The sequence below is a fragment of the Panthera leo genome, chromosome D1 (genome assembly GCF_018350215.1).
Source record: "Panthera leo isolate Ple1 chromosome D1, P.leo_Ple1_pat1.1, whole genome shotgun sequence".
Taxonomy (NCBI): Eukaryota; Metazoa; Chordata; class Mammalia; order Carnivora; family Felidae; genus Panthera; species Panthera leo.
Window position 1 is genome coordinate 69,885,401 of NC_056688.1, and position 18,829 is coordinate 69,904,229.

At 36.5% G+C, this 18,829-nt stretch overlaps 1 protein-coding gene across 1 annotated transcript in view; it reads right to left on the minus strand.

Annotated features, from left to right (window-relative positions):
• LOC122201260 (translation initiation factor IF-2-like) overlaps positions 1-18,829 on the minus strand; it is a 120,877-nt gene that overhangs the window by 75,969 nt on the left and 26,079 nt on the right. Inside the window, exon 3 of the mRNA XM_042907164.1 lies at positions 11,715-11,806. Coding sequence (XP_042763098.1) covers positions 11,715-11,806 — 92 coding nt within the window. The remainder of the gene's footprint in view (positions 1-11,714; positions 11,807-18,829) is intronic.

Consider the following 18,829-nt stretch of genomic DNA (forward strand, 5'->3'; position numbering starts at 1 on the left):
TCACTTAACAGAATGTTTTCATGGGTTGTAGTATGTGTCAGTACTTCATTTCTTTTTCTTGCCAAACAATATTTCATTATATGAATATATCACATTTCATTTATTCATTCATAAGTCATGGGCATTTGGGTTGTTTTCATTTTTTGGCTACTATGAATAATGCTGCTATGAACATTTCTGTACAATTTTTTGTGTCATCAACTGTTTTCAATTTTCTTGTGTATATACTGAAAGTAGCTGAGTCTTTATGGTAAGTCTATCTTTAGCATTTCAAGGAACTGCTAAACTGTTTTCCAAAACAGCTGTACCATTTTACATTCCCACCAGCAACTTGTGAGCATTCCAAATGTTCCACCCCTTGTCAACACTCGTTATTTTCCTATTTTAAAATTATAACCCCCCTAGTGGATATGAAGTGGTATCTCATTGTGGTTCTGAATTCCATTTCCCTCCTGATTAATGTTGAACAACTTTTTGTGCACTCATTCACCATGTGTGTCTTCTTTGGAGATATATCAATTCAAATCTTTTGCCCACTTTTATTTTTATTTTTATCAACAATTAAGATTTTATTTTAATAAATTATAGGTCATCTCATTTATCAGAATAACAGTGAAACTATAGATAAATACTTCATGGTATGGCAAGACGTTCACTGGTTAGAGAAAAATTGGGTTACAGAGTAATATATAATGTATTATCCTATACATAATGTTATGGACTGAACCATATCTCTTCCACCCCCAAATTTATATATTGAAGCCCTAATCTCCAATGTGACTAAATTTTTTATTTTTAAAATTTACATCCAAATTAGTTAGCATATAGTGCAACAATGACTTCAGGGGTAGATTCCTTAATGCTCCTTACCCATTTAGCCCATCCCCCTTCCCACAACCCCTCCAGTAACCCTCAGTTTGTTCTCCATATTTATGAGTCTCTTCTGTTTTGTCCCCCTCCCTGTTTTTATATTATTTTTGCTTCCCTTCCCTTGTATTCATCTGTTCTGTGTCTTAAAGTCCTCATATGAGTGAAGTCATATGATATTTGTCTTTCTCTGACTAATTTTGCTTAGCATAATACCCTCCAGTTCCATCCACGTAGTTGCAAATGGCAAGATTTCATTCTTTTGATTGCCAAGTAATACTCCATTGTATATATATATATACCACATCTTCTTTTTTTTTTAAATGTTTATTTATTTATTTATTTATTTATTTATTTAATATATGAAATTTACTGTCAAATTGGTTTCCATACAACACCCAGTGCTCATCCCAAAAGGTGCCGTCCTCAATACCCATCACCCACCCTACCCTCCCTCCCACCCCCCATCAACCCTCAGTTTGTTCTCAGTTTTTAACAGTCTCTTATGCTTTGGCTCTCTCCCACTCTAACCTCTTTGCCACATCTTCTTTATACATTCATCCATCGATGGATAGTTGGGCTCTTTCCATACTTTGGCTATTGTTGATAGTGTTGCTATAAACACCGAGGTGCACGTGTCTCTTCAATACAGCATACCTGTATCCCTTGGATAAATACCCAGTAGTGCAATTGCTGGGTTATAGGGTAGTTCTATTTTTAATTTTTTGAGGAACCTCCATACTGTTTTCCAGAGTGGCTGTACCAGCTTGCATTCCCACCAGCAATGAAAGAGATCCTCTTTCTCCGTATCCTTGCCAACATCTGTCATTGGCTGAGTTGTTAATGTTAGCCATTCTGACAGGTGTAAGGTGGTATCTCATGGTGGTTTTGATTTGTATTTCCCTGAGGATGAGGGATGTTGAGCATTTTTTCATGTGTTGGTTGGCCATCTGGATGTCTTCTTTGGAGAAGTGTCTATTCATGTCTTTTGCCCATTTCTTCACTGGACTATTTATTTTTTGGGTGTTGAGTTTGATAAATTCTTTATAGATTTTGGACACTCACCCTTTATCTGATATGTCGTTTGCAAATATCTTCTCCCATCTATTGGCTGCCTTTTAGTTTTGCTGATTGTTTCCTTTGCTGTGCAGAAGTTTTTATTTTTATATAGTTTTACATAGTTATATATATTTTATTTTATTTTTATATAGTTTTCCCAGCACCACTTGCTGAAGAGACTGTCTTTATTCCATTGGATATTCTTTCCTGCTTTGTCAAAGATTAGTTGGCCATTTGCCCACTTTTAAATTAGGTTGTTTGTCTTTTGGTTGTTGAGTTGTAAGCTTTTTTTTTTTTTTTTTTTTTAATTCTGGATACAGTATCCTTATCAGATATATGAGTTGCAAATATTTTCTCCCATTCTGTGGATTGTCTTTAAATTTCATGATAGTGTCCTTCAATGCACAAGAGTTCTTTATTTTAATGAAGTCTAACATTTATTTTTCTTTTCTATTTCTTACATACTTTTTGCTTGTGTTTTGATATAATATCTAAGACTCCATTGCCAAATCCAAGAAATGGAATTTTCTTTTATGTTTTCCTCTAATAGTTATATATTTTAGCTCTTACATTTGAATATTGATTTTTTAAAATTTTTGTATGATAGGTCCAACTTTATTCTTTTGCAAATATATAACCAGTTGCCCTAGAACCATTTGTTTAGAATACCATTCTTGTCCTATTGAATGGTGTTGGCACTTTTGTTAAAAATCAATTGACCATAAATGTGTGGGTTTCCTTCTGGACCCTCAATTCTGTTCCATAGATCTGTATGTCTATCCTTTTGTCAGTTCCAGGCTGCTTTGATTCCTGTGGCTTTGTAGTAAGTTTTGAAGTTTAGAACTATAAATCTTCCAACTTTGTTCTTTTCTGGGATTGTATTGTCTCTTCTGGGGTCCCTTGCTATTCCATATGAATTTTAGAATCATCTTTTCCATTTCTGCAAAATAGGCAGTTGAAATCTTGATATGAATGGCATTGATCTGTAAATTTGGGGTATATTGCCATCTTAACAATATTAAGTTTTCAATCCATGAACACAGGATGCTATCCATTTATTCAGGTTTCCTTTAATTTCTTTCAGTAGCTTTTTATCATTTTCAGCGTATGAGTCTTGCACTTTCTCAGTTAAGTTTATTCCTAAGTATTTTATTATTTTTAATATTATGAATAGAATTGTTTTATTAATTTCATTTTCAGATTGTTCATTGCTGGAGCATAGAAATACAACAGATTTTTCTGTGTGATCTTGCATTTTACAACTTTGCTGAATTCATTAGCTTTAATAGTTTTTTAATAGATTCTTTAGTGTTTTCTATACGTAAAATTATGTCACTTGTGAATAGAAATAGATTTACTTCTTCCTTTCCATTTTGGATAATTTTTATATATTTTTTTCTGTCAAACTTTCCTGCCTAGAATGTCTTATACAATGTCGAATAGAAGTGATAAAAGCAGATATCCTTGTCTTGACCTAATTATAGGGAGAAGCCTTAAGTATAATACTAGCTGTGGTTTTTAAAATTTGTTTGTTTTTTAATTAAAGGGTGTTGGGGGTGCCTGGGTGGCTCAGTTGGTTAAGTATCCTATTTCAGCTCAGGTCATGATCTCATAGTCCGTGAATTGGAGCCCCATGTTGGGCTCTGTGCTGACAGCTCAGAGCCTGGAGCTGGTTTCAGACTCTGTGTCTCCCTGTCTCTTTGTCTCTTCCCCACTCACACTCTATTTTTCTCTCAAAATTAAAAACATAAAAAAATATTAAAGGGTGTTGGAATTTGTCAAATGATTTTTCTGCATTTATTGAGATAATCATGTGATCTTTCCCCCCTTTCATTCTCATAATATTGTGTGTTACACTCACCAATTTTCATAAATTGAAACACCCTTACATTGCTGAAATAAATCTCACTTAGTTATGGTGAATGATCCTTTTAATGTGTTGCTGGATTTGGTTTGCTAGTATTTTGTTGAGGAATTTTACGTCTGTATTCATAAGAGACACTGGTCTGTGTTTTCTTTTATTGTGATTTCTTTGTGTGGCTTTGCTATCAAGGTAATACCAGCCTTGTGGAATGAGTTAGAAAGTTTTATCTCCTCTTCCATTTTGAGGGGAGAGTTTGAAAAGGACTGGTGTTAATTCTTCTTTAAATATTTAATAAAATTAGCCAGTGAAGCCATCTGGTTCTGGACTTTTCTTTGCTGGAAGTTTTTAGGTAATTGATTCAATTTCTTTCCTTCCTATAGGTCTATTCAATTTCTCTCTTTATTCAGTTTTAGTAGTTTGTGTATTTCTAGAAATTTGTCCATTTCATCTAGGTTATCTAATTTATTGGTGAACAATTGCTCACAATATTCTGTCACAAGCCCTTTTGTTTATGTAAGATTGAAAGTAAAGTCCCCATTTCATCTTGATTTTATTAATTTCAGTCTTCTCTCTTTTTTGCTTGGTCATTCTAATTACCAATTTTCTTGATATTCTCAAAGGACCAGCTTTTGGTGTCACTGATTCTATTTCTTTCTATTCTCTATCTTATTTATGTCTATTCTAATCTTATTTGTCTCCTTCCTTCTTTGCTTCCTCCTTTCCTCCTTGCTTTAAGTTTAGTTTGCTTCCCTCCCCTGCCCAGTTCCTTAAGGCAGAATGTTGTTGATTTGAGATCTTCCTTGTTTTTTAACATAAATATTTACAACTATAAGTTTCCCTCAGAACATGCTTTTGTGCATCTCATAAGTTTTAGCATGGTGTTTTTGTTTTAATTCATCTCAAAATATTTTCTAATTTCCCTTGTGACTTTTCTTTGACCCATTAGTTGTTTAAGAGTGTGCTGTTTAATTTCTACATATTTGTGAATATCCCAGGTTTTCTTCTTTTATTGATTTCTACTTCCACTCCATCATTGTCAGTGAAGATATTTTGTATGAGTTCAATACTTTTAACCTTATCAAGCTTTGTTTAATGGTCTAACATATGTCCTACACCAAAGAATGTTCCATACACACTTGAAAATAGCGTGTGTTCTAGTGGTTACTAGAAGGGAGGTGAGTGGGGGATGGGTTAAATAGGTGATGGAGATTAAGCAGTGCACTTGTGAGGAGCACCAGGAGTTTTATGGAAGTGTGAAATGACTATATTGCGTATCTGAAAATAATATTTCACTGTATGTTAATTAACTGGAATTTAAATAAAAAAGAAAGGGGGTGCCTGGGTGGCTCAGTTGGTTAAAGCATTGGACTTCGGCTCAGGTCATGGTTCGTGAGGTCAAGTCCCACATTGCCCTGGGTAAGCTCAAGCCCTGCTTTGGGTGAGCCCCCTTTTTTTCCCCTCTCTCCCCCTCTCTTTTTCCTCTCTCTCTCTGTCCTTTGCTTACCTGCACCCTCTCTCTCTCAAAAAAAAAAAAAAAAAAAAGGAAAGAAAAGAGAAAAGAATGTGTGTTTTGCCATTGTTGGCTGAAGTGTTCTATATATGTCTGTTAGGTGTAGCTGTTTTATAGTTTTATTCATGTCTTATTTCCTTGTTTATATTATGTCTAGTTGTTCTAATTAATTATAGAAAGGGAGGTTTGGGGGCACCTGGGTGGGTTAGTTGGTTAAGTGTGGGACTCTTGATTCTGGCTCAGGTCATGATCTCATGTTTGTGAGAGGGAACCCTGTGTTTGGTTTTGCACTGACAGTGCAGAGCCTGCTTGGGATTCTGTGTCTCATCTCCCTCTGCCCCTCTCCTGCTCACTTTCTCTCCCTCTTTCTCAAAATAAATAAATAAACTTAAAAAAGAAGAAAGTGAGGGTTTGAAGTCTCTGATTATTATTATTATAATTATTATTATTATCATTATTTCTCCCTTCAATTCTGTTTTTGCTTCATACATTTTAGGGCTCTGTTAGTTGTGCACATATTTGTAATTGTTGTATCTTGATAAATTAACTATTTTATCATTATGTGATGTTCCTCTTTGTCTTATGTAACGACTTTTGTCTTAAAGTCTATTTTATCTGATATTAGAATATCCATTCCAGTTCTCTTTTGGTTATTGTTTGTTCTCTTTAGGTTCCTGAAATATCTTTTTCCATTCTTTCATTCTCAATCTATTTGTGACTTAGATCTAAGGTGTGTCTTGTAGACAGCACATGGTTAGATTAAGTTTTTTTATCCATTCTGCAATCTCTGCCTTAAAGGAGTTTAATCCATTTATATTTAATGTAATAACTGATAGTCTTTTGTGATTTGTCTATTTGTTACCTATATGTCTTTTTTTTAACAGTTTATTATGAACCATGAGATCATGATTTGAGCCAAAATTAAGAGTTGGACACTTAATTTTTTTAAGTTAGTTTCTTTAAGTTATTTTCTTAGTCGTTGCCCTGGAGATTACAATTAGCATCTTAATTTATAACAAAATAGTTCAAGGTAATAACACTTAGTTTCAATATTATGTGAAAGCTGTTTCTATATAGCTACTCCTCCACCTCTCATAGTACTATCTCAAATTACATGTTTATACATTTGTACCCATCAACATAGATTTATAATCACTGTTTTATGTAGTTGCCTTTTAAATCAAATAGATTAAAAAGAGAAGTTATAATAAAAAATACATTAAGATGGACTTTTATATTTAGCTATGTAGTTACCTTTATCAGTGTTCTTTATGTCTTTGTATGGATTTGAGTTACTGTCTAGTGTCCTTTTATTTCAGCAGGAAGGACTCCTTTTATCATTTCTTGTGAGGGATCTTCTACTTGAAATGATCTCTTAGTTTTTATCTGGGAAAGTCTTAATTTCTTCTTCTTCTTTTTTTCTTTTTGGTAGGTTTTTGTGTGTGTGTGGTTAAAAAACATATAACATAAATTTACCAACTTAACAACTTTTAAGTGAACATTATGATATTGTTAACTATATGCATATTGTTGCACGACACTCTAGAACTGTTTCATCTTGCATGACTAAAACTCTGTACTCACTGAACACCAACTCCTCATTTTCTGCTTCCCCCAGCCCCTGGCAACCACTACTCCACGTTGTTTCAATTAGTTTGATTAAATATTATGTATAAGTCGAATCATGCAGTATTTGTCCTTTTGTGCTTAGCTTATTGTAGTTTACATAATGTCTTCAAGTTCCATCCATATTGTAGTATGTAACAGAATCTCCTTCTTTTTAAAGACTGAATAATATTCCATTGTATGTATGTAATGTATTTATCTTATCCATTCATCTGTTAATGGATATTTAGGTTTCTTCCACATCTTGACTATTTTAAATAATGCTTCAATAAACATCTCTCCTTCATTTATAAAGGATTATTTTGCCAGATGTAGAATTCTTAGTTGCTAATTTGTTTTCTTTTAACATTTTTAATATGTAATCCTACACTCTGGCCTCTATGCATAGTTTCTGATAAGAAATTAGCTGTTAATCTTATTAACATAATTTATAATTTATAAACTTATAATTATAAATTATAAATCTTCCAACTTTGTTCTTTTCCAGGATTGTATTGTCTCTTCTAGGTCCCTTGCTATTCCATATGAATTTTAGAATCATCTTTTCTGTTTCTGAAAATAGGCAGTTGAAATCTTGATACGAATGGCATTGAATCTGTAAATTTGGCATTGAATCTGTAAATCTTGATACGAATGGCATTGAATCTGTAAATTTGGGCATTAAATCTTAACAATATTAAGTTTTAATCCATGAACACAGAATGCTTTACATTTATTCAGGTTTTCTTTAATTTCTTTCAGTAGTATTTTATCATTTTCAGTATATGAGTCTTGCACTTTTTCAGTTAAGTTTATTCCTAAGTATTTGATTATTTTTAATATTATGAATAGAATTGTTTTATTAATTTCATTTTCAGATTGTTCATTGCTGGAGCATGATCTCTTGTTCATGACAAGTCACTTTTTTTGCTGTTTTCATGATTCCCGCTGTCTTTGGTTTTTGACAATTTGATGATAATGTGTCTTAATGCATATCTCTTTGAGTTTATCCTACTTGAAGTTCATTGAGCTTCTTGGATATGAAGACTCATATCTTCTATAAAATCTGGGAGGTTATATCCATTATTTCTTCAAACATTCTTTCTGTTTCTTTCTCTTCTTTTCTTTTGAGATTCCCGTTAGATGTATGTTGGTATACTCACAAGTCTCTGAGACTAATCATTTTTCTTCATTCTTTCTTTATGCTCCTCAGAGTGGGTAATCTCAAATGACCTCAAGTTCACAGCTTCTTTCTTCTGGCTGTTTAAATATACTGTTGAACCCCTTAAGTATATATTTTTAATTTCAATTATTGCATTTTTCAAATCTAGACTTTCTATTTGGTTTCTTTTTTAAATTTTGTATCTCTTCATTGATATTATCTATTTGATGAAACTTTATTCTCCTGGTTTCCTTTACTTCCTTGTACAAAGAACATTTTGAACATTACAATGCAGGAACTCCAGAAATTACATTCTTCCCTCCCTAGGATTTGTTGTAGTTGTTTGTTTATTGAGTTTTCTCAACTAGTTTTGTAAACTCTTGTTGTTGTTTAGGGGCACTGTAGTATCTTTTCCATTAGTTTAGTGGTCAGCTAATGATTTGACAGAGATTTCTTTAATGCCTGGAACAATGATAACAGAAAACCTTCCAATTTGCCAAGAGCTCTCTGTACATGTTGTGACACATCTTCAATACTCCGTCAACAACTCTTCTTGAGCCTTCCTTACTGCTTGAGCAGAACCTGAAGGCCAGCTAGAGGTGGAAGTTCAGTGTCTTCTCAGGTCTTTTCTGAGAATACACTAGCCTTGGATATGCACCCAGCCTTTTAGAGCCTTAGGAATATGTGGAAGCTTTCCAAAGGTCTTATTCTCCAAAACATCTCATTTCTCATACTTTCATTGCAAGCTTTTATATTTTTTCTATTGCTTGCCCCAGTTGTTATCTTTTACCCCAGGCATTAGCAACGAATACATTTGCCTTTCAATATGTTTGATAAGCACTCCCCCAGGTAGCTGCTTCAGACTTTGGAGAGAGCTAAATTAAGTGAAACTAAGGCAAGTCCTTTGGTTTGGTCTTTCAGGGAACCATCAGACAAATCAAAATAAACCACCACAGTTCTTTGAGAATGAAGTTTGTTTTGCTCCCTCTAGTACTAGAAACCTATATCCAAAATGGAAGCTGTTGTCTTGAAGGGTGTTGCTAAACCAGGCAGTAGGGAATGAAGGATGGGGAGGAAGTAAGTTAAAATGCCACAGAGCTCTCTTACTAAGATTTGGCTGTTTTATTTATTTATTTATTTAGCCTTAATTAATCATTTTCCTGGTTGCTGTAAACTTTTAATTAGTTTCTGGAGTTCTGAAAAAGTTGGTTTTGATAGTTTTTGCTACTTTACTTACTGCTTTTGTGGAGGGACAGAATTTTGGATTTTTGTACTTTGCTCTTTTCACTGATTCCCTCTGATTTTGGAAACTCATTTAAAGACTTTCTATTTAAAGGGTTATAAATATATTCCCTTAAATTTTCTTTTACTATTTGAACGATAATGTGTGTTGTTTTTTTTTAAACACATGGGTCTGTAATCCATAAAAAATTATTTCTGTGAACAATGTGAGGAAAAGATTGTAGTCAGCTGAATAGTAGTCCCCCAGGAGCCAGTGAATGTTACCTTATATTGCAAAAGGAACTCAGCAGATGTGATTGGAGAGTTTGAAATGGGGAGATTACTTTGTATGATCTGAGTGGGTCTGATAGAATCATGAGATCCTTATAAAGAGGAGGCAGGAGATCAGAAAGTAGGAGGAGGAGTAGGAGGAAATATGACAGTGGAAGCAAGGTGTTAGTGTGTTGCAAGAAATGGACCAGGAGGCAAGAAATGTAGGCTGCTTCTAGAGGCTAACAAATACAAGAATACAAGAAACCTCCAGAAGGAGCACATTGATTTTAGAATTTTGACTTCCAGAACTATAAGAGAATAAATTGTTGTTTTAAGCCACTAAGTTTGTGGTAATTTGTTAAGCAGCAATAGGAAACTAATACAGGTTATTTTGGTCTGAGCAACTGACAGAATGGAGTTTCCATTTATAAGATACATGGGAAGCAGGTTTGGGAAAGAAAGACAGTATTCAAAACTAAAGTTTATACTCTCCAAGTGGAGTTACAAAGAAAGGGTTGGAAAAGTTATTGACTTGTGAGTGGGGTAGAGGTGAGGACTAGAGATAAGAATTTGGGGGGTCATCGACATATAAATGCCATTTAAAATAATGAGACTGGCTGAGATAATCTGGGGAAAGAAGGTAGATAGAAAAGAGGGCTGAGCATTAAGCCTTGGTGGACTCCAATAAATGGTGAAAAAGAAGAATCGACAAGGGAACCCCAACTCTATATGTGTTACCCTGGAAGATAACCAGATAGCAATTTTTGTAGTAGGATGTTTAGCCAAAGGCATTGTAGTGCTGGAGAAATTGAGTTAAATCTCCCACTTAAATTTTTAACATGTCAAAAAATGGCATAGTGGTATCATCAAAGAAAGTCATTAAAATTTTTTTTTTAAATGTATTTATTTTTTAATTTACATCCAAGTTAGCATTTAGTGCTATAATGATTTCAGGAGTAGATTCCAGTGATTCATCCCCTATGTATAACACTCAGTGTTCATCCCAACAAGTGTCCTCCCAACGTCCCTTACCCATTTAGCCCATACCCCCACCCACAACCCCTCCAGCAACCCTCAGTTTGTTCTCCGTATTTAAGAGTCTCTTATGCTTTGTCCCTCTCCTTGTTTCTATATTGTTTTTGCTTCCCTTCCCTTATGTTCATCTGTTTTGTATCTTAAATTCCTCATATGAGTGAAGTCATATGATATTTGTCTTTCTCTGACTGGTTAATTTCACTTAGAATAATACCCTCTAGCTCCATCCACATAGTTGCAAATGGAAATATTTCATTCTTTTTGATTGCTGAGTAATACTACATTGTATATATATAGACTACATCCCAAGAAAGTAATTTCTTAAGGAAAGAAAGGCACAAATATTTGTGAAATGGCAGAAATACAAAGAGGCTTTAACATATAACTGGAGTTCTTCAAGCATTTAACAAAAAGAGTATGAACATAAGGGCAAAAAAATTTTTATAAGCAATGTACAACTATATTCTAGTCATCATCTGAAGGGATGCAAAAGAAAAATACAGTTAAGAGCAAAATGGATCAGAATTTGAATTTTACTTTGCCTCCTACCCATTGGGTGACCTCAGGTTTAGGAAATAAGTTACTCAACTTCTCTGAATTTCATTTTTTTTCTCATCTATAGAAACAATCGTATTTACTACAATGAGCTTTGTGTGGATTGGGTAACACGTGTTAGTGCCTAGAACACAGTTTATATTCAATGAATGGTGGGTTTTCTCATTCCATGCTCCCATCAGAATCCAAGTCTTAAATATAAGCAATATGATAAAATTTGACTTGTGGATCTGGTTTTCAACTTATGTTTTGAGCAGAAGTATCAGGTTTACCAAGTTCTATACTATGAAGTAAAGTGAGTTGGAGAGGAGATCCCCAGATTTTAGTAAAATCCCCAGATTTAGTAGTCTTCACAAGTCCTCACAATATCTATGGCAATATAAGGCACAAGCTCCCTCCACCCTACTCTCAAGATAAAATTAGAAAGTTTCTAAAGGTCTTTCTAAAAAGTGAAATTTGTTTCTCAAAAACGGAGTTGAAGCCAGATTAGGAAGCCACTATTTCAGAGAAGGGTACTTCAGACATATAATAATTAGACAAGGATTGAAATAGAGAAAACAAACCCCACAAACGAAAAATCTTCCTGGAGGTGGAGGTAAAAGGAAAGAATTGCAAAGTCCATCCTCTGGCTCTTGTCCGTTGTCATCTGTTCAAGCTTAAAAACAAAACAAAGTAAAATAAATTGTAAAATAAAGTCCTGCTAAACCTGGTTCTAAGCCAGATGCGTCCATAGAACAGCTTGTCCCCCTTTCTTCTTTGCAGGCACAAAGGAAACTCAAAGGACCAGATGAAGGGCTATATTGCTAGCGCTGGAGAACCAGTCACCTCACTCCTGCCAAATGACCAAACACCTCTACACTCCCTCACGATTTAGTGAACTCCCTGTTTCACCTGCTCTGTTCTGCTCTTTGGACACTCACTCCTCCTGCAGTACAGCCTATGGCACACACACGGTGCTACCCTGGAGAAGGAGAAACCCCAGTGAGGAACTTGGGTTGCTGCCTGTACTACTGTTTATGGAGGGACAGGGAGAGGTTTTACAACAACTCTTAGCACACTGTGTCATTCTCTGTGTCTGTTCCACCAAGCTCCTTGTTGTGTCTGTGACTTACATGTAATGATGTTGGATACGAGAGAGAGCATTTAACATATGTGCCATGTTCCCAGCCCTATCAATGGCCCATATGGATCGAGTAACCCTGTTTTGTATCATGTGACCACTTCTCCCCATATTCTCTGCTAACTGAGGCCAGTCGTGCCCCTAATTGAAAAACCACCAACACATAGGCTGGCTCATGTCCTGTGCAGTGAAATGGCATGAAATGCTTTACCTTACCTGAAGTAAGGGTTTGCTTACTGAAGATTGAATCTTATAAAAAAATGAGTGCAGTTAAATTTTTACTTTATATATTGCAAGCACTTCCTGCCATCCAGGATGGAAACACAGCTTGCTTTTGGAAGCGGACGAATGGAAATTGACGAATGGAAGCCTAGGGAGGAGAAATTTGTTCAAGCATACTCTAACAAAGAATTGGGCTGCCCTTACCTGGGGGGTAGGATAACTCACAGCTTCTAAACACTGTACCAAGGAAGTGCAGAGCCAGCACTAGGGTAAAGCAAGCAAGGCACCCAGGATGCAACATTTCAGGAGGTGCTCCCTCTCAGGGTTGTGCAAGTGCATGGTTGGTACATAGAGTTGAAAATCTTCTGAAATTTTACACCCTGGGCACTTTGCTTGCTTCACCCTAGTCCTGGGTCCATGTGGCACTCTAGATTATTAGGTAATGAGCTGTGGCAAACAGATTCATAGTCACAGGAGTTTAATGGCAGAATATTTGAAAGATTCAGCAAGTTGAGGCACCTGTGTGGCTCAGTCGGTTGAGTGTCCTACTTTGGTTCAGGTCATGATCTCACAGTTTGTGAGTTTGAGCCCCATGTCGGGCTCTGTGCTGACAGCTCAGATCCTGGAGCCTGCTTCGGAATCTGTGTCTCCCTCTCTGTCTCTCTGTGCCCCTCCCCTGCACACCCCTCTCTCTCAAACTAACTAACTAACTAACTAACTAAATAAATAAACATTTTAAAAAGAGAGAGAGAGAGATTCAGCAAGTTAAAGATGAGAGCAGATGCTCAAAATTCTGATCTCTGAGAGGATAAGAACATGCCAACCCAAAATAGGCCACTTTTGTGTACTGATGATTTTGAGCTGAAGGCAGCTGAGAAACAACAGATTAAGGAAAGGCTCTCTGATCTCCCCCTTCCTACCTAAAAGCAGATCAGAAATTTTCTCTTTAGAAAGGTACTCTACTAGGAAGAGAAGAAGAGTGTCACCATCAGACACTAGGAGTCAATGCCAAGATGGATATGTACAAACAAACCTACTGAAATAACCCTTAGCTTCTATTAGTTTCCCTGTATATCCTAGTCACTTCCTTGCAAACTACCACTCCTGAAAGAGTAAACTTTTCTTTGTCTTGTCACTTCACAAATTTATAATTCTTTGTTTTTTAAAGTATATAAGCTGTTGGTACTAAACCGCTACTTCGGTCTTTGGTTTTCCTATAAAGGCTCCAAGTGCATGTAAAAATATTAAATGAAAACTTTTTACTTCTCTCCTGTTTGATCTTATGCCAGTTAATTAATTAATTAATTAATTTTTGAGGTGTTCTAGAAAATTTTTATTTTTTATTTTTTTATACAATTTATTGTCAAATTGGCTTACATGAAACTTACCCAGTACTCATCCCTCCTCAATGCCCATCACTCATTTTCACCTCTTCCCCACCCTCTGATCCCCCCTCAGTTTGTTCTCTGTATTTAAGAGTCTCCTGTGGTTCCCTCCCTCTTATGTCAGTTTAACTCTCAGGTCCAGCTACAGAACATAAGAGGGTAGAGGAAAGATTTTCTTCTGCTATGTGGGCCAAGAATATGTTGAAGAGAACAAATGAAATTTTGAGTAATCTGAAAATGCAAGCTGGAAAAAAGATAAAGAGTGAGGAGATCAATGGATAGTAGACAGAGAAAGAGATCCACAGAGTAGCCGATAGGCAGAGAGTAGTCAGTCATGTCACATTAGACAGATAATTGTTGAATTTCTACTCCTGAAGGCCCTAGAGCTATTTTGGACCATCTGGCCCTATGGAATCCAGCCCTACCATGGCTTCTGCCACTCATGAGTGAATCTTTCTGTGGCAAGCTGCAGAAAACAGCTCCAACCTTAGCAGAAGAGAATTTATTCAAAAGGCATTGGGATTAGAATCCAACTGACTAGAGGTGGGTGAGTCATGCCTGAGAACCAAGACATCCCTGGAGACAACAGTGGTCTCAGTAGCAAGAAAGGTCTGGTCAGAATGTGTAGTACAGACAGAGTAAAACTTGATCATTGATAGCTTTAGTGTGCTTTCCCCTGGGTTAGAGATTCACATTCCAGGGTGGAGGGGAATATACAATGCCCTAGTTTAGCTTGGGTCAAAGGCCTGCCCTCCTAGCTTGTGTCACAAGCCAAGTCCCACATAATGGTTCTATCAAATTAAGTGGAAGAGGTGATAGGGGCAAAAGGTAATTGGGCCACAAAGAAGGTTGAAACGATGAATATCGGAAAGCCCAAACAAGAACTGTCCGCTGCCCAACAACATGGCTTTTTGTCCTTCCAGGGGTTCCCACAGACCTTCCCACATGTCCTAGATCCCTATCTTTTATTCCTGTGAGTACCATTACCCCAGCTACCCCATAAATGTTATTTTTGAATGATTCTCTGTTCCTTGCAACCAACACAGCTGAGGCATATTGCTGAGGAAGACAGTGCTTTTCCGTATTTTCCTTTGTCTGTATCCTACAGAAATTATCAAAACTTCTGGAAATACTCCAAACTTCCTTCTTCAGGGGGTATTTTCTTCTGGATACTTTGGTCTTTTCTGTCAGCTTTCTCTTGGAACTTTTTCCACATGGGAAGGTGTGATGAGAAAAATAAATTTTTTCTAAGTTGCTACCTAGGCATTTTACGGTACGATGACCTTACTCACACTGAGTCTGAACATTTAGATAAGGACTTGAGTTTAGGATTCCCACCATAAATTCCCATTTTGCCATCCCCAGAGCACCTTTTAAAATAACCACCTAGTGGGGTGCCTGGGTGGCTCATTTGGTTGAGCGTCCAACTCTTGGTTTCAGCTCAGGTCATGATCCCAGGGTCGTGGGATCAAGCCCTGTGTTGGGCTCCACACTGAGTGTGAAGCCTGCTTGGGATTCTCTCTTTCCCTTTCTCTCTGCCACTCTCTCTCACTCATGCTCACTATAAATAAATAAATCATCACTTAGAAATAAACAAATAAAATAACCACAGTTATTAAGGCTGTGAAAAGTTGGTGACCTCTGCCCCAGCCACATTAGTGAGTAATAGGTGCATGCTACCCTATTCTATTTCCTGCTCGTTCATGACCTGACACAGAGGACTGCCCTTCCCCTAGCTCATTGCACACCCACTCCCATTTCTGGGATTTATAAGTAACAAATCTTAGCGCTTTACTTCTTTTGTGAGTGTACTAAACCTGCTTCTTCAGTGAAAACAACCCTGGGGTATTTTACTTGCCCAAAATTGGAACTCCAATGCTTGAGGAGCTATGTGCTGACTCCTGTGAGTGGATTGTGCCCCCTCATGCAGCAGGTCATTTTCTGAATGTTCTTAATTCAATACACCAGCTCCAGTTTTCCAAAACAAAAGGGAAAGGGTCATAATATTATAGCCATTTCCTTTCTCAGTTAATGTCTTAGCCTGGTATTGCTCAGAGATCAGCCCAAGCAGGGGCAATATACATGGGCCCTCCTGCTCCACTGCAAAGGAAACAATCAACAAAACTAAAAGGCAACTGATGGAATGGGAAAAGATATTTGCAAATGACATTCCGGATAAAGGGCTAGTATCCAAAATCTATAAAGAACTCACCAAACTCCACACCCGAAAAACAAATAATCCAGTGAAGAAATGGGCAGAAGACATGAATAGACACTTTTCCAAAGAAGACATCCAGATGGCCAACAGACAGATGAAAAGATGCTCAACATCACTCTTCATCGGGTAAATACAAATCAAAACCACAACGAGATAACACCTCACACTGGTCAGAGTGGCTAAAGTTAACAACTCAGGAAACAACAGATGCTGGAGAGGATGTGGAGATACAGGAACCCTCTTGCACTGTTGGTGGGAATGCAAACTAGTGCAGTCACTCTGGAAAACAGTGTGGTGGTTCCTCAAAAAATTAAAAATAGAAATACCCTATGACCCAGCAATAACACTGCTAGGAATTTACCCAAGGGATATAGGAGTGCTGATGCACAGGGGCACTTGTACCCCAATGTTTATAGCAGCACTTTCAACAATAGCTAAATTATGGAAAGAGCCTAAATGTCCACCAACTGACAAATGGATAAAGAAGATGTGGTTTATATATACAATGGAATTCTACTTGGCAATGAGAAAGAATGAAATCTGGCCATTTGCAGCAACATGGATGGAACTGGAGGGTATTATGCTAAGTGAGATGAGTCAGTCACAGAAAGACAGATACCATATGTTTTCACTCATATGTGGATCTTGAGAAAATTAACAAAAGACCATGGGGGGAGGGGAGGGGGAGAAAAGTTACAGAGAGAGAGAGAGAGAGAGAGAGGCAAACCATAAGAGACTTATATACTGAGAACAAACTGAGGGTTAATGGGGGGTGGGGGAGAGGGGAAAGTGGGTGATGGGCATTGAGGAGTGCACTTGTTGGGATGAGCACTGGGTGTTGTATGGAAACCGATTTGACAATAAATTATATTTTTTAAAAAAGATATAATTCACATGCCATAAAAGTCATCCTTTTAAGGAATACAATTCAATGGTCGTTGTATAGTCACAAAATTGTACAACTATCATTACTATGAAATACAGAATATTTTCATCAGTTACTTCCCATTCTCCCCTTCTCTCAACTCTTGAAAATTACTAATTTAACTTTCAATCTCTGTGAATTTGCTTATTCTAGACATTTCACACAAATGGAATCATATAGTATGTGACATTGTGTGTCTAGCTTCTTTTACCTAGCATAATCTTTTTGAGGTCCATCCACACTGTAACATGTATCAGTACTTACTTCCTTTTATGGCTAAATAATATGCCATTGTATGGATACATCACAATTTATCTTCTCATAATTGATAGATATTTGGGTTGTTTCCACTTTTTGGCAATTATGAATATTGCTGCTATAAAAATCATGTACAAATTTTTGTATCAGCATATTTTCAATTCTATTTGGTATCTATGGTATACAATTACTGTGTCAAATGGTACTTCTATGGATAATATTTTGAGAAACTGACACACTGTTTTTCAGAGTGGCTGCACCATCTACAAAATATGAGGGTTCCATTCTACATCCTCAACAACACTTGTCCATTATTATTTATATTTCAATCATTCTAGTGAGTGTGAAATGGTATCTCATTGTGGTTTAAAATTTTTTCTTTTAACGCTTATTTTATTTTTGAGAGAGAGAGAGAGACAGACTGTGAGCAGGAGAGGAGCAGAGAGAGAGGGAAACATGGAATCTGAAGCAGGCTCCATGCTCTGAGCTGTCAGCATAGAGCCCCATGCAGGGCTTGAACCCATGAACTGTGAGATCATGACCCAAGCCGAAGTCAGACGCTTAACTGACTGAGCCACCCAGGCACCCTTCATTGTGGTTTAGATTTACATTTCCCTAATGGCTGATGATGCTGGGCATCTTTTCATGTGCTTACTGGCCATTTGTGTAACTTCTCTGGAGAAATGTCTATATGCTCATATTTTAATTGGATTATCTTTTTTTAACATTTATTTTTATTTTGAGAGAGCTCAAGAAGAGGAGGGGCAGAGAGGGAGGGAGAGGGAATCCCAACCAGTGGCAGTGCAGAGCCTGATGCGGGGCTTGAACCCACAAACCGCGAAGTCATGACCTGAGCAGAAAACCACCTGTATTCTGTATTTATGTATTCTGAATACTGGTGTCTTATCTATGAGTTGCAAATATTTCTTCCATTTGGCTTGTTATTTCACTTTCTTGACAATGAAGCACAGATGTTTTTAATTTTGATGAAGTTCAATATATCTATTTTTTATTTGTTTGCTTGTGCTTTGGGTGGTGTATCTAAGAAATCATTGGCTAATCCAAAATAATAAAACCTTACACTCATGTTGTCTTCTAAGAGTTTAATAGTTTCAGCTTTTACATTTACGTCTTTGATTCATTTTGAATTAACTTTTGTATGTGGTGTGAGGTGGGGGTCCAAATTCACTCTTTTGTGTAAGGATGTGTACACTCTTTTGTGTATATCTAGTTGTCCCAGCATCATCTGTAAAAACAGATTATTTTTTCCCCATTGACTTGTTTTGGTAGCCTTGTTGAAAATCAAATGACTGTATATATAAGGGTTTATTTCTGGACTCTCAATTCAGTTTCATTAACCCATATTGCTATCTTTATGCCAGTATCACACTGTCTTGATTACTGAAGCTTTGTAGTGTTTGTCCTCCAACTGTGACCTTTTTCAAAGTTATTTTTGCTATTCTTGGTCCCTTGCTATTCCATGTAGAATTGTAGGATTAACTTGTCAATTTCTGCAAAAGAAAAACTCCTAGGATTTTGATAGGGATTGC